The sequence below is a fragment of the Phalangium opilio genome, unplaced genomic scaffold (genome assembly GCF_054372755.1).
Source record: "Phalangium opilio isolate 3A_F unplaced genomic scaffold, DU_Popi_V2 ptg000032l_1, whole genome shotgun sequence".
Lineage (NCBI taxonomy): Eukaryota > Metazoa > Arthropoda > Arachnida > Opiliones > Phalangiidae > Phalangium > Phalangium opilio.
The window spans coordinates 8,725,599-8,740,463 of NW_028324159.1; the positions used below are offsets into that span (position 1 = coordinate 8,725,599).

The following is a 14,865-nucleotide window of genomic DNA, read 5'->3' on the forward strand; positions in this document are numbered from 1 at the left end:
TTTAAGTTCTCCGCGGTATCGGCCCATTTGTCTGCTAGATTTTCATTCTCCAAAGGCTTAGGGCTGTCGTTGTTACGTTCTTGTGTAATTATAACCTCAAGTATGTATTTTATTGAAACTAATTTGTAATTTTTAATATTAATTCAGAATAATTAGTTTTCACCTTCAAATTATCTGATTTTGGTATGTTTTCAATACCCGTGTATCTATATTAATTGCACAGCTTGATTTCGTTTATCAACATGAAATTCGGCCATTTTTATCTCCTTTAATGTAAAGTTGTAAACAAAACTACTTTTTATTCGTCAACCGAGACGTCACCTTCTTATGTGACGTCACAGCTAAGGCAGAAGTTAGATAGCCAATCAGTGAAGGGTAGTTGATTTGAGGTTAGTAAGACTGTTGTTACGAGTGTAAAGCATTATGGAGATATAAAGTGTGTCCCTTCTCTCTTATTCCCTTCTGGTAAAACTGATTTATTCCAACGACAGTGTGTTTCGGTTTACTTTTATAACCTTTAACTGATTCGTGTAAAATATCCATAATATTCGACCCGACGATTGGTTGTCCCCTGTATATAAGTTCCCCGTTAGGAGACCAATTAATCTTGGAGTGGATATCAATCCACTTGTATAAGGCAATGGCTGGTTTGAGGTGTGAATCTGGTATTGTCATGGCTATTTCAGAATACCAATCTTTCTTTTTCTGTTGTTTAACAGGTTTCTTCTTTTTTCTTTTGTTAATAGCACTCGTTAGTAAATGATTGTACATGTTAACTTTTTGCGTCTGGTTCAATTTGTTGTCTACCAAAACAGTCTTCGTATCCAAATTTTCACTATGTTCAACTTTTGGTTGTGAGTTTAATCGGCGGTAAACCTCTTCAGGTACCAAAATCATCTTTCTAGCCATTTTTAATTGCTCTGCTTATAGCTGCACCGGCAGCAGTGCTAACAAGTGATAAGAGGGGTGCTAACAAAAGAGGTAAAATCCACCTTTTTGAATAAGGATCTTTTTTCGTTTTGCTACGGTGCTTTGTTTAGATAACTTCCGTAACATTAGACAGTGCTTCTTCAATCGTTTCTTCTGGTCATCTGATAACTTCACGTTACCGCGTAGGACATTTATACAACATTCCACTATAGCCTTGATAGAGTCATTACTAGCGTGTTTGATAGCGTATTTTCTCTGACACGCATTACAAGTAGTCAGATACTTTAAGAAATGTTGATGCGTATGCACTCTTTTCATTTTGGAATATAGACTGCGGCTTCTTCGCCCGGTATGAGTCCCGTCCGTAGTCTATGATCATCTGACGTCGTTGGCTTTAAATCAACCCATAAATACCCAAAATCTCTAGCAATTGCCTGATGGAACGCGTCGATAACGTATTTACTATTGGTGGGACAAATCTGTTTGGCTAAATGAAATATAGCCGATTTATCTCGAGGAGATTTGAATATTATCAAGTAGTGGGCGTTTAAATTTAATGTTCTAATTTCCTTCCCGGGGTAATATAAATTTTGCATCAAAATAAAAACAGAGGTGTTTTTATGGTGCGATCCCCGTATGAACAAATTAGTTACATCCTTGTTATTAGATATTTCACAAAGTAAATCATCAAGTATAACAAAATTCTTGATATTGGGGTCTAATATATTCACATTTAATATACCTTCGTGAAATTCTACAGAAGGCGTGTGATCTAATACCGAATTAAATAATTTCGGTTGATATTCAGTGTAACACCATATTATCCTATCTGGAGGGGGTGATATACATATATCTTTATACTTTATAAGGTTAGCTACAAAGTATGATTTTCCCGATTGTGTCGCCCCGGCTATGAGACCATTAAATGGGTGTTGTAAACTGAAGTCTATTTTAAGGAATGAATCATTTTTTAAGAATCAAGTTGTTTTTTATTCACAAATATTCTTTGGCATTACATACGATTTGACCAATCATAGACTTACAAAATTCGTCACTTAGAAAAGTGCTCAAAGTAAATATCTTATAAATTTCAACATAATCAAGATTACTTATCGCGGTGTCAAAGTTCATTGAAACACGCATTTCCCACCCATTCAAACAATCGTGTTGAGTTTGAGAGGGGTGATCAATACTACATCCGTAACAACATTTACGGATGTTTGATTTCAATTGTTCTACAATACAATTTTTTAATAACACACGTACTCGACTCGCCTCGTTAAGAATTGTGACTACGTCTTTATTCGTATCCATTAACGTCTTGGCAAGGTAGTGTCCAACGGCGAATCCCTTCTTTGTTGGGAAGAACTTTCCGTACATAGCACCTGTTCCGGGGTATAGTTCCCTGATGTCTATAATCTTACGGTCTCGATATGTTCGCAACTCCACACGCTTCGTTTCAGAACCGGTAAAGAACCATGATGTCTCCGTGGCGTCGTCGGTTTTGAAGAACTTGAATATTTCATCCTTCCTAGCGTATAGCTCGTGGAAATCGGACTGGTGAAGTATGAGTCCCGTAGAACTGTCTTTGAACCCTAGTCGTACGTCTAACTTCGGGGTAACCTCAATTACTTTCTCATCTGATAGGGGAAATAGCACTACGGCAGACATTCTGTCAAATAGAAAAAAATCTAAGTTTTATATCCAAACTATAGCTTTAAAAATAACAAGTCCACAAAAACTATACTTACATTGTACTTGGTGGCTGTTCCTTCCTTCCTCGTCGAGCTTGAGTGAGATTGTGATGGTGGTTTAACTCAGGGTCCTGGCTATTTATACAATTTAATATGATCATCATCCTAGCTTTGACTGTACATTATTGGTGTTTACGTTGTGGGTTTTTTCGGGAAGATTATTCTCGAACAATCTACAACTTTGACTGTACATTTTACGTCATGGCCTTAAACAACGTTAACCTGGGTTTTACGGGGCGAATTTTAATTTTTCTAGAATGATCTAGAATAATCGGTAGAGCTGGGTTTTTACTGGGATTCTTTATTTTCCCCCAACGTCATCTGGAGTTTCATACCCCCTTAACCATTTGATTAATACGGGAGAAATTAATGGTTCAAATTTTAATCTAATTAACATATTAAAATACTGTTTATTTCTTAAATCATAATTCACCCTATCTTCATACTCCAATGTATGTACTTCTACATCCGAGAATCGAACACGCTTCATTGACCTGTCAATCAAAAACACCCCTTGCAGGTGCGGGGATGAGAGGGGTGAGTCAATCATAAACGCCCTCTTACCGGTCTGAGAGAGAGGCGAGTCAATCAAAAGGTTTACGTTTTCTCTCCCGCCATCTTGCCATCCTCCAATCCTCCCATCCTCCCATCCTCCAATCCTCCCATCCTCCCCTGCCTTCCACTGTACCTGTGCTGGGACCGGCAAATATGTACTACTTATGCGACTTAAAGTGTGTTACATATTTAATATAAACCAGAATTAATATCATTTAATTAAACAAAATAGTGTTATAAAGGTCGAAAATTAGGAAAGCATGTTATAAGACCAATAACCAGCAATGGTTTTCACCTACAGAAGTTTATACAGCCCTTTGAATTTAAATAATTAGAAATGAGAAATGTTATTAAATGAATAAATCTATACGGTTGCAGTTGTGTTGAAATGAGAGCAATTAAATATATTTAGCTCTGATAATTTCAGAAACTTAATAAATAGTAGTGCTACTAGGAGTTCATAATAACCCCCGACCATGACTCATTTTATGGATTCTAAAACCACCCTTAGCAACTTTATGCTTTATAAAATTATCTATTAGTTGGATCTCTTTGAAATTTTATAATGATAAAATCAATACTTAAACTTAATTGATTTTAATGAAACTAAGAAAAGGCGCTACCTTGAACTCTTTTCTTTCATTCAAGATGGTTTTCAAACGTATCGAATGAACATTTTTCCTTATATCCCTGCGGGGTTGACCCCCACTTTCTATAAAATGCCCATGTTATGTCTATGGAAAAATATTGTATTTTTCACCGAATGTCGGATTAATTTTATGGATTCTAAAACCACCCTTAACAACTTTTTTCTTTATAGAAATAACTATTAGTTGGATCTCTTTGAAATTTTAACCACAAAGTAAGGGCCAAACGTTTAGTTTACTGGCAAAATTTCAAAGCAGCAAACACAATACGAAAAATGTTACGGTCAATCAGAGAACCCTCCTTTAGCATTAGAGGCAGTATCAAGTCTTATCTAAGAAAGCGACCGCTCTCCTAGAATAAATGTAGGAAAAACTATTCCATGTTATACACCCATGAGCACTGCACTAGAATGCAAGATTCTCTTTATTTACAAATCCCCATGTTTCGAAAGGCAAGCAACCAACGCAATGTTACATTCCATGGACCTAGAATATTTAACTACTTAAATACAACAATTAAAATTGAACAAAATCAAAATCGATATAAAATGGAGATCCAAAAATGGCTTAAAACAAAATATTCCATAATAGCTAATTGGTTGGTAAATAGCCAATTATGTTCTCTTTTACTCAGCTAAATAACATAAAGAAAAAGAGAGAAAAACAAAAAATTAATTCCATCCGAAAAATAAAATAAAATTTTATAAGAATTTACGCCCTCTGCTCACAATCATTCGCTTAAGAAAAACATGGCGCATTGTACAGTCTGTACGTAATAATTACATCCTACGCATGACCCCGATACCGATACAATAATGAAGCTTAAAGCTAAGAAAACAATGATTGCCAAAATTGACAACTCCAAGGTTAAGAAGAGTATTCGGGACGTTTTGATGGATATCTGCCAAGAGAAAAAGCGTCCGGCTTGGACAATGGAATTGCCGAGCAACAAATCCATTCATTGCTACCGGTGTTCAAATCAGTTCGATCATCGTTGTACAGGCATCAGACGGAACATCACCCTAAAGATCCACTAAATCGAAGGGATATTTTATTGGAAGGAGACTGGACGTGTGTCGGAGATCACAGAGAAAACTTTCTATTAGTAGCTGATGAAAAAATTATTCTTTTTGCTACAGATGAATTTCTTCACATCCTCTAAGAAGCAGATAGCGTGTTTATTAATGGCACGCACTATGCTTGTCCGAAACAATTTTCCAAACTATACATTCTACATGTGCTCTACAATGGCTTTATGATCCATTGCGACTACGCCCTACTTCCTGGACATTCAAAAATGGTCTATAAACAAATGTTTAATCTCATTCAACAAGGGCTGCCAAAATAGGACTGACGTTTTAACCGAAACAGTTTCAAATCGACTTCAAGAAAGCCATGATATCTACTATAAACACGAAATTTCCATCTGCCACTTTGAAAGGATGCTTCTTCCATTCCAAACAGTCAATTTGGCCCGCTGTCAGTAACAAAGGCCTATCATCCTTATACCGCAAGAACAACGATGGTCGCACCATGGTTCGCCGCTTTTAGATGACGTTTGGCTGAACATTCAAGCCACTTTCCCTATTGGCGAACCAAACGTTAAGCGATTTCTATACTATTTCACGGAAACTTGCCTCGAAATCTCTACGCATACTCCTGATATTTGGAATCATAACAATTGCTACGAGACACGAACAAATAACCATTTGGAAGGATTCCACCACAGTTTAAACCAAAAACTGAACAGAAAACCTACCTTGTACAAGTTCATAGAGAAAACCGTATCAAAAAACTAGACCATGATGCAGAAAAACTCCAAGACAAGCTCACACACAAATTTCAAATATTCAATGAAAGATACGAATGCGCCGTCAAAACATATGAAAAAGATATTAAAAAATCTCAAAATAAAATTTATTTTCTATTAAACTTCTTGATATTGCAGAAAATAATATGTATGTTAACCAATAACATTCTTGAATAAATTTCAATAAATTATTTTCATTGTTTTAAATTGTTTAACCTAACCTAACCTTACCTTTAAGAGATCTCCTTCCCAAGTACTGATGGCGCTCGATGCTGCTTAACTTCATAAATCGTCCAACTCACTCTATCCATTGCGCTACTGGCGCTCGGCAACTCAATAAAAACGCTATGATATTATATGTGTAAACCTGTCCCATTCAGTCGAAAGCTCTTCCATACCTGATATAAATATTCCCGTTCAGCAGAAAATCGCTCTTTGGGCTATAAATTGCATTAAATTTGGCTAGAATTGAACAAATCTGAATTCGGTCAAACGGGATTTTATCCAATAGAAGTATACCTTTAATCAAATGGATTTAGCACATATAAAATTCAATTTTTGTCTCATTTTATTTACACAAAAATATTTCGCCCAATCTGCCAAACTTTCCCCTTTTTTCATTAATGCTCCCATATTATTATAGAAAGAAATTTCATCCACTTGCTTAATGTGTTTGGTGGCCTTAAAATCTATGCGAACTTTTCCATCTACTGAATTTTTTTTCCCAAGGCGTTCTCATTTTTTTCTTCGTATGATTAATCATGTTTCGTAATAGATCGTTTTTCGATATTCCGTCTAGAGTGTAGTCTTTTTCTTGATGCCGAAAATGGTATAAGAAATTATTTTCGATCTCAGGGTCGAAAAATCTTCTTTCGGTCTCTTCTTTTGATAATATATCGCCCAGGTGATCGCAAAGAACGTCTCCCTTTTCGAATTCAAGAGTGGCAAAAACACCAACCCTGTTTCTCCAGCTATTCCCTTTTCAAAATTAAATTATCAATTATGTTCTCTTCCCTAACAGAATCCCTTTTCTGGCAAATTCTTCCTGTAAAAATTGTCCATGAGAAAAACAAAAGTAAACAACAAAATTATATGTGATTATACCATTAATATTTTCAACGCTTTGAAGGCTTTCGGCACCATTTTTTCCTCATGCATTTCATCTAAATTAACTTGGTGAAAATTTCACTATCTGATGGCTCTTCTTTTCTTTTTCGGAAACTGGATGTAAAAACTACTTCAATTAAATATTTAACTATTTTAAAATGCAATATGTGAATAACAAACAAAACTTACAAATACGCATCTTCATGCGACTGTGATACTTCTTTGCAATACATTCACCTGTTTCGCACAGATTTTACTTCACATTTAAATACCCCTCGATATCCTTTCTTCTTCAGGGAGGCGTTAATTATTTCGGAGGAAAAACTTTTATATTATCCGGCGGCATTAGCTCTACCATAATTTTTCGAAGTTCACCTGTTTCACTGGATTCACTTTCGGCAGAGATACACTAAGCAAGGGCTACAAGAGGGCATAAAATGTATTATTAGTTTGGAATTTTTTTAATAAAATAAATATTTTCTTACTTTCCACCGCTTTTGATTGTTCTCCACACGTTGCAGCCTCTTTACTGGATGATGCCCAACATTTACTAGTTCTGAAATTAAATATTCATTAAAATACGTTCGATTTGATAAACAGATATATATATTTTATACCCTCTGAGGAAATATTTTTGACAACTGGTTGCTAAATGACGTTTGCCATTTCATATATTTTTCCCTGGAGTCCAACCTATAACTTCTTGGAGCGGTAGATTCGGAAGGTACCAGAAACCCTGATAAAAGTTCATTGTTTTCTTTAAGCATTAGATCAGCCGCCGTTTGGAATGCTTTTTGGCACCTAGTAACAGTCATGTTTGTAAAATCAAAGGTATCCAAAAATCTGTAATGAACCATTAATTCTACTTAAAACCCCTCTGTATAACGTTAATTTTTAATATATATATCAAATTGTATAGAATAATTACCTGGCAATTTCTTTGGATCCATTTGGGTTTGTTTTCCCATTTGAAAAAATAAAATTGGTTTTGTTTGGCGGAGCCTTTAACTTTTGGGCCAATTTTTTTCAAATATATGCACAAAATAGTTTATAATTTTAGATATGGTCTTCTAATAAAATAAATTACTGACACTTACAAATTCGTTTAAAACAATTTTGTCACATTTGCTTGTTTTGTATAGTTTTAAGGACCTCCGCTGAGCCAGTATTAGCAAAAAAGCTTCTTTTCTGTAACCTTTTAATCCGTTTTTAGGTTGTCCCAAGTAATCGCCCGTTGCTAATAGAGTATTACCGGTACGTGGCAAATAGAGCAGGGAATCAGTAACGTGATAGAAGCAGTGTTGACTTACTTGTTCTATAGTTTTAATAAATGTTATCTCGCCATCGCGATGGTATGGTCTGCTACAACAACGTTGGTATGTTTTTGTTCGAATACGTGTTCTTCTGACGGGATATATTTGACTAAAATGGTTCTTTAATTTATAGTTAATATACATCTTTCTTCAATTTTTGGATTTAACTGTGGCAAGAATAACACGTGAGTGGTTTTTAACAACTTTTTTTTGTTAAAGTAGTACGTTGGGCGAATTTTTCTCATAAATAATTTAAAATAAGTTAAAAAAAAAGGTCCTTAAGCCTTCATTTTTCATAATATTATCTAGACTCAAAACGATACGTTCCACTGATTCAAAATTATTAACATAATTATGTTTCTCTTCTTCCGTCTGTTACTTAATTGCAAAACCACTAGCTTTTGTTTCGTATTTCAGGAACGTATCTGTATATTCCTGAAACAGTCCCCCTTCCCCGTGGTTTTATCGTAAAAAGTCAAGTCGGATACCCATGCCTCAATCTTTTCTACAATTTTGTAACTTCTTTTAACAGCGTATCAGATCTCATCGACTACCTATGCGCCCTTCAGTTTTCTTTCGGACAGTTCATGGGTACATTTTCCTTGGTTTTTAATTCTCCAACACGTGAGACATAGCGTGAAATCTAATTTAAAAATAGCTATTAACGGCAAAACAGGATAGAATAGGTTCGTAAGGAGCAATATTATGCAATTTCAGTAGCCATTCAAACTCTAAAATATCCGAAATGTTATTCCAAGGAGTAGTATATCGGGCCCACACCACACCCCATCCCCTAAGGAGACCTAACTTAGCCTTTGAAAGCGCCTAGCTACTTTCCGAGACAATTGTTATTGGTCAAAGCCAAACTTGGTCTCGGATTCGCCAAAAAATCCGTCTGCTCTAAAAGTTTCTTTTGAGGCGCTGAATCGCCTTACAATCCCGGTTCCCAACATTCTTCCTAGTGTTTTTCTATTTTAAAGGTACTAATTGTTAACATTTTCATCATAATTAAATTGGATTTCGTTCGTAATTAAATTTTACTTAAATTTATGTATATATTAGGGGTTATTATAGAAACCTTCACCGAGTTCTTCACTTAAGCCTTGGTAAGTGAATTTTTATTTATTGACGGCGACGCACGCGGCACAAGTGTTAAAATAACAAAATTATGTATAATTTTTAGTAAAATATGGTTGCTACAAGACACTGTTTATACCCTGGTTGCCATAATGACTGTCGCCACAATACCTTATTAATTTCCAATGTTCTCTTCTTCACGAGAACTAGGTTCTACACGAGGTGACCGTAATTTCGAAAACGGATTTGTTTTGTCGTCTGCTTATATCGCCAAAAATTCTCTTAACACTATTGGCTTAAGAGTGTCGCGCAGTGAGCCAATCGTATTTGTCTCACTTAGTAGCTAGGGGAAATGGCTAAGTTAGGTCTCCTTAGGAGATGGGGTGTGGTGTGGGCCCGATATACTACTCCTTGATCTGATAATAAAAATTGTTGTAAGGAAATCACCTTAAGACTAGCATCAACTAGAGCAGTATAACTGAAAGTCCCCTTTGTAATAGAAAGTGCCTGAATTCGTAGTCGGATAAATTGTCACGTGCTTTCCATCTAAAGCTCCTATGCAGCGCAGATGCTGCCGTGGCGAAAGTGGGTGCTGGCTATCCGGTGGCAGGCGTAGTGGGTGCTGGCTATCCGGTGGCAGGCGTAGTGGGTGCTGGCTATCTGGTGGCAGACGAAGTGGGTGCTGGCTATCCGGTGGCAGGCGGGGTGGGTGCTGGCTATCCGATGGCAGGCGGGGTGGGTGCTGGCTATCCGATGGCAGGCGGGGTGGGTGCTGGCTATCCGGTGGCAGGCGCGGTGGGTGCTGGTTATCCGGTGGCGGGCGCGGTGGGTGCTGGCTATCCGGTGGCAGGCGCGGTGGGTGCTGGCTATCCGGTGGCAGGCGCGGTGGGTGCTGGCTATCCGGTGGCAGGCGCGGTGGGTGCTGGCTATCCGGTGGCAGGCGCGGTGGGTGCTGGCTATCCGGTGGCAGGCGCGGTGGGTGCTGGCTATCCGGTGGCAGGCGCGGTGGGTGCTGGCTATCCGGTGGCAGGCGCGGTGGGTGCTGGCGATCCGGTGGCAGGCGCAGTGGGTGTTGGCGATCCGCTGGCAGAGAAATAGGTTCTAGCGGTCCGGTGGCAGTCGAAATGGATGCTGGCGATCCGGTTGCAGGAGAAATGGATGTTTATACTCAAACTAGTTTTTTGGCCTATTAATAATCTCATTTACTGTTTTTTATTTTTTGTATATAACGGCATACTATTTATGCGTTAAAGCAGTTCTATCACAGGTAACAATGCAGTAACATCTTGCAGCAAATAAAGTTTATTTAATTGATTTTATACTCGACGTGTTCATTTACATTCCGTCTTATACTTTACTTTGTTCGCAATTTCATTTTGGTCCGTCGAGCCCGATCCTCGTTACATATCCTCAATTTACGACTGAATTGAGAGGATACGGTTATTTCGCGTGGAAGAGTTAAGTACTTGAGGAACTTAGCTGATCAAGTGTGTTTCATCATGGAAGCCTTACTCAGTAAGCGTCGTGCTATTTAAGGTCAACTTACTAGATTGGAAGCCATCATTAATGACAATACACTGGAGTCGTTCTCAGTCACCGCTGTAAAGACATACCAAGAAAGAGCGGACAGAGTTCTTAACGACTTGGAAATCATACAAGAGGGAATCATAGTTGAAAGCCCAGCAGCAGCCTTCAATCAACATGAAGAAGAATACAATCTACTCATTGGACGATAAGAAGCAATCAGAATCTACTTCAACTATCTTCTGAGTCAAAAAACTGCCATAACCCAACAACCAGTTAGAGCCGAACCAACTGCGGATATAAGACTGCCTAAGATGGAATTACCGACGTTTAACGGAAGCCACGTTGAATGGTTCTCGTTCCATGACTTGTTTACTGCCTCCGTCCACAACTCATCATTGTCTGGTGCGCAGAAACTTCAATACCTAAAGATGTCTCTACGAGGAGAAGCTGCAGTACTTGTTAAATCAATCAGATGAAAACAACACTCAAGCATGGAACATTCTCGTGAATCGGTACAACAAAACGAGAGAGATAATCGACGCCCACCTCAAAAGATTGTTCTGTCAACCAGGCAACAAGGAAGAGTCATCGTCAGCACTTCGCTGCCTTATTGATACGACAACCGAATGCATTCGTTCATTGAAGGTCTTGAAGGAGCCAGTTGAGTATTGGGATGCGGTTCTTCTGTATATAGTCAAGGAAAAGATCGATCAAGAATCCAGGAAGCATTTGAAATTATCACTAACCGGCACCAGCAGACCAACATTTCAAGAGCTAACACTGTTCTTGGAACAACGTGCTCGTGCATTGATGATATCCCAAGCCTCCAACAATCCTCAGAAGACTAAAATCTTTCCGTACACAAAGAAGAACACGCTTTCCCATCATGGTTCAGTAAAGGAAGGATGCAGCATTTGCAAGGAGTCATACGCTGTCTACAAATGCCCGGCTCTCCTAAAAGCAAGCATAGATGATAGATGGAAGATAGCCAAGCAGCATTCCTTTTGCTATAACTGTCTACGATCTGATCATCAACTGTCTAAATGCAAATCTGGAAGCTGTCGAAAATGACCAGGCAATCATAACACGCTGTTGTATCAAGATACGAGACCATCAGGAGAATCAGCCACAAATTCTAATGATATCGTCACGTCCTTGGTATCCAGAGAGCCATGTGCATTACTTCAAGTTGTAGTGACCACAGCCATTATCGAAGCGCAACTCTCAAATGGAGAATGGGCAACGGTCCGCGCACTGTTGGATTCTGGTTCACAGGCCACTTTTATTCATGAACAGTGCTACAGAAAGCTGCAGTTGAAGTGGAGACATCTCATTGTTGCGGTCGGAGGAATTGGAGCCACTGGATTCGAAACCTCGAGGAAGCATTGAATTAATCATGAAACCAAGAACAGGAAGCTTGCTTTTGAATGTCAACGCCTTAATTTTAAGGAAGATAACAGCTGACTTGCCTACTCATCCTATCAACGTTGAATCATTTGCACATATCAAGAATCTACGATTGGCCGATTCAACTTTCCATCGACCTGGGCCAATTGACGTCTTATTAGGAGCGGATGTATATATGCATCTATTGCGGAATGGCGTGTGCTCAGGCCAGTCCGGTACAGCTGGCGCCTATAACACAGTCTTTGGTTGGGTGATCTGCGACCCGATTGAATCAAAGAGACTACTTGAACCGACCCAAGGGATCAAAGTACATCCAACTACAATAGATGAGCAGCTTGCTAAATTGTGGGAGTTGGAAGAAATCGGTCCAGAAAGGGTATTTACCGCAAATGAACGCCGATGTGAAGAGAATTTCGTCAATACCTACGGTCGAAATGAGGAAGGAAAATACATCGTTCGGCTACCTCTAAAATGTCACAAAGAATTCGGCGATTCCAGGAAATACGCCATACGAAGATTTATCTCCATCAAGAAGCGACTACAGACTACTCCCAGTATCTTCGAGCAATATCGCGACTTCATGGAGGAATACATCAAACTCCTATCTCCCACACCACCCTATCTTCAAAGAAAGCAGTAGCACCACTAAATCACGAGTGGTGTTCGACGCATAGGCGAAATCAGCTAACGAGACTTCGCTAAATGATGTCCTCCTCGTCGGTCCTAAAATCCAAGAAGACCTAATAATGCTATTGCTTCGTTTCAGACTATATGCTGTGGCAATAACTGCAGACATTGCTAAAATGTACCGACAGGTTTTGGTAAATCCGCATGATACGCACTTACAAAGGATAATTTGGCGATCTAATCCATCACAACCGATCTGGGATTACGAACTCCGCACTGTCACATACGGAACCGCTTCTGCGCCCTTTCTAGCAACTCGGTTCCTAAAGATTTTTGTGTCGACGACCTGATGACCGGTTCAGACACTACAGAAATGGCACTTCAACTACAACGTGAACTCTTAGAAGCCACTAACGAAGCAGGCTTCAGTCTACGAAAATGGGCCTCCAACGATCCTGCACTCTTAGCATCGCTTTCCGAAGATCTGCGCGAATTTCAAGGTCCACTTAACTTCGACAACGATGAATCGATTAAGACCCTTGGTCTGCGATGGACACCGGCAGCAGATTACATTTCCTTTATTGTCAACATATCACTGGAAATGGACAGCATAACCAAACGTGTAGTTCTTTCCGAGACAGCCAAGGTCTTTGATCCACCGGGACTACTATCACCAGTTATAGTCCAAATCAAATTGTTACTTCAAGAGTTATGGAGGCTCAAACTGGATTGGGATGACCACTTGCCTGAAACACAGGTGGATGACCTCTCAATCTGAGCTCCCAGAGATTGAAACCTCGCTATTCAACGCCATATGTCGCAACGTCATTCAGGGATTCTGCGATGCCTCAGAAAAAGCGTATGCCGCTGTAGTCCAAGGGAGCGCATGCTAAGAACGAGGTTTTGAGATTTTTTGGATCGCGCCTGGAGAGAAATTTTTTCCATGGAAGTGACGTCAAACGTGGGCCAAGTTCGTATAGACTCGCATTTTTTGGAAGGCTTATTTTTACAAGAACATGTCGGTCAGATGCATAATAAGAAAATACTGGTTTAGTTCTTCATAGTCGAGGTTTGTCGAGAAAAATACACACTATTCTTCATAATATGATGGAACTAAATTTAATACGGATTTAAATAAAACGGGTGAACATCATTCTCACTGTATAACTAAGATGAAGAAATTGTGAAGGACTATCTTTTACAGGGATCTCAGCCAAAAAAATCATTATAGAAAAAATAGGATTTTATAGGAGAAAAATGTGTTTTTACAGGTCAATATAGGAATAAAAATTCTCAAATATAATACTATTTTGGCTTAAACTACGTAGAAAAATCTCAAAAAATAAATATAAATTGTATTTTACTTTCAAAAGAGGAACTTAATTAAAATACAATATATAAAAATTTCGTTTTCTAGTCAAAAGTGATCTCGATAAAAGAGCTCGAAATGGTAAATTTTATTCAAAACTATACGAAAACATTGACTATGTCAAAAATACAGGGTATTATAGGACCGTTCATGAAATTGAAGGACAGTTTAGTACTGGTTAAAAAATAGGGTTTAAGGGAATAATAGGACCGCTGTGTCCCCTGCTTTTATTCAAAAATAAGGTATTTTTTCTTAAAGATGGAAGATGAATGTTCCAAGTATCACTAATCGCTTATTTATTAATTTAAAACAAATTGAAATTACAGTCATTTCCATAAAATAGAAACGTTTTACAGTTTAACGAAAAATTTATAATCATCACATAGATTTTTATCCATTTTGAACATCACAGAGATTTTTATCAATTTTAAACTGTAGCTTATACAAATGAAAAATAATCACAGTAATTTATCATTTCTATCGACTTATGTTTTACCCGTTTTTCAAAATAAGAAAAATAACTCATGTTAATAATTTTTTAATTATTTTAGCTCTTGCTCTATTTTTTTCTTTTAATTATTCTTGGTGTAATTGATTTAAATAGTTCATCCTTATAAATGAATGAATAACATCAGAGGGATATAAACACGCTCCATCTCTCAAGATTTTCTCAACAACAGATTGAACTATTCCCCTTTCATTACTTAAACCCTTATTAACCATTTCATTTTCGTGTGCCACA

General features: G+C 38.0%; 1 protein-coding gene across 1 annotated transcript; it reads right to left on the bottom strand.

The window, feature by feature from the left end:
* Positions 1–1,905: 1,905 nt before the first annotated feature.
* On the bottom strand, positions 1,906–3,236 carry LOC149685906 (uncharacterized). The gene is made up of 2 exons (XM_089871143.1): positions 2,682–3,236; positions 1,906–2,602 (listed from the first exon to the last, which is right to left on the bottom strand). The coding sequence occupies exons 1-2, from the start codon at positions 2,786–2,788 to the stop codon at positions 1,924–1,926; spliced, it is 786 nt and encodes a 261-aa protein (XP_089727269.1). The 5' UTR covers positions 2,789–3,236; the 3' UTR covers positions 1,906–1,923.
* Positions 3,237–14,865: the final 11,629 nt, after the last annotated feature.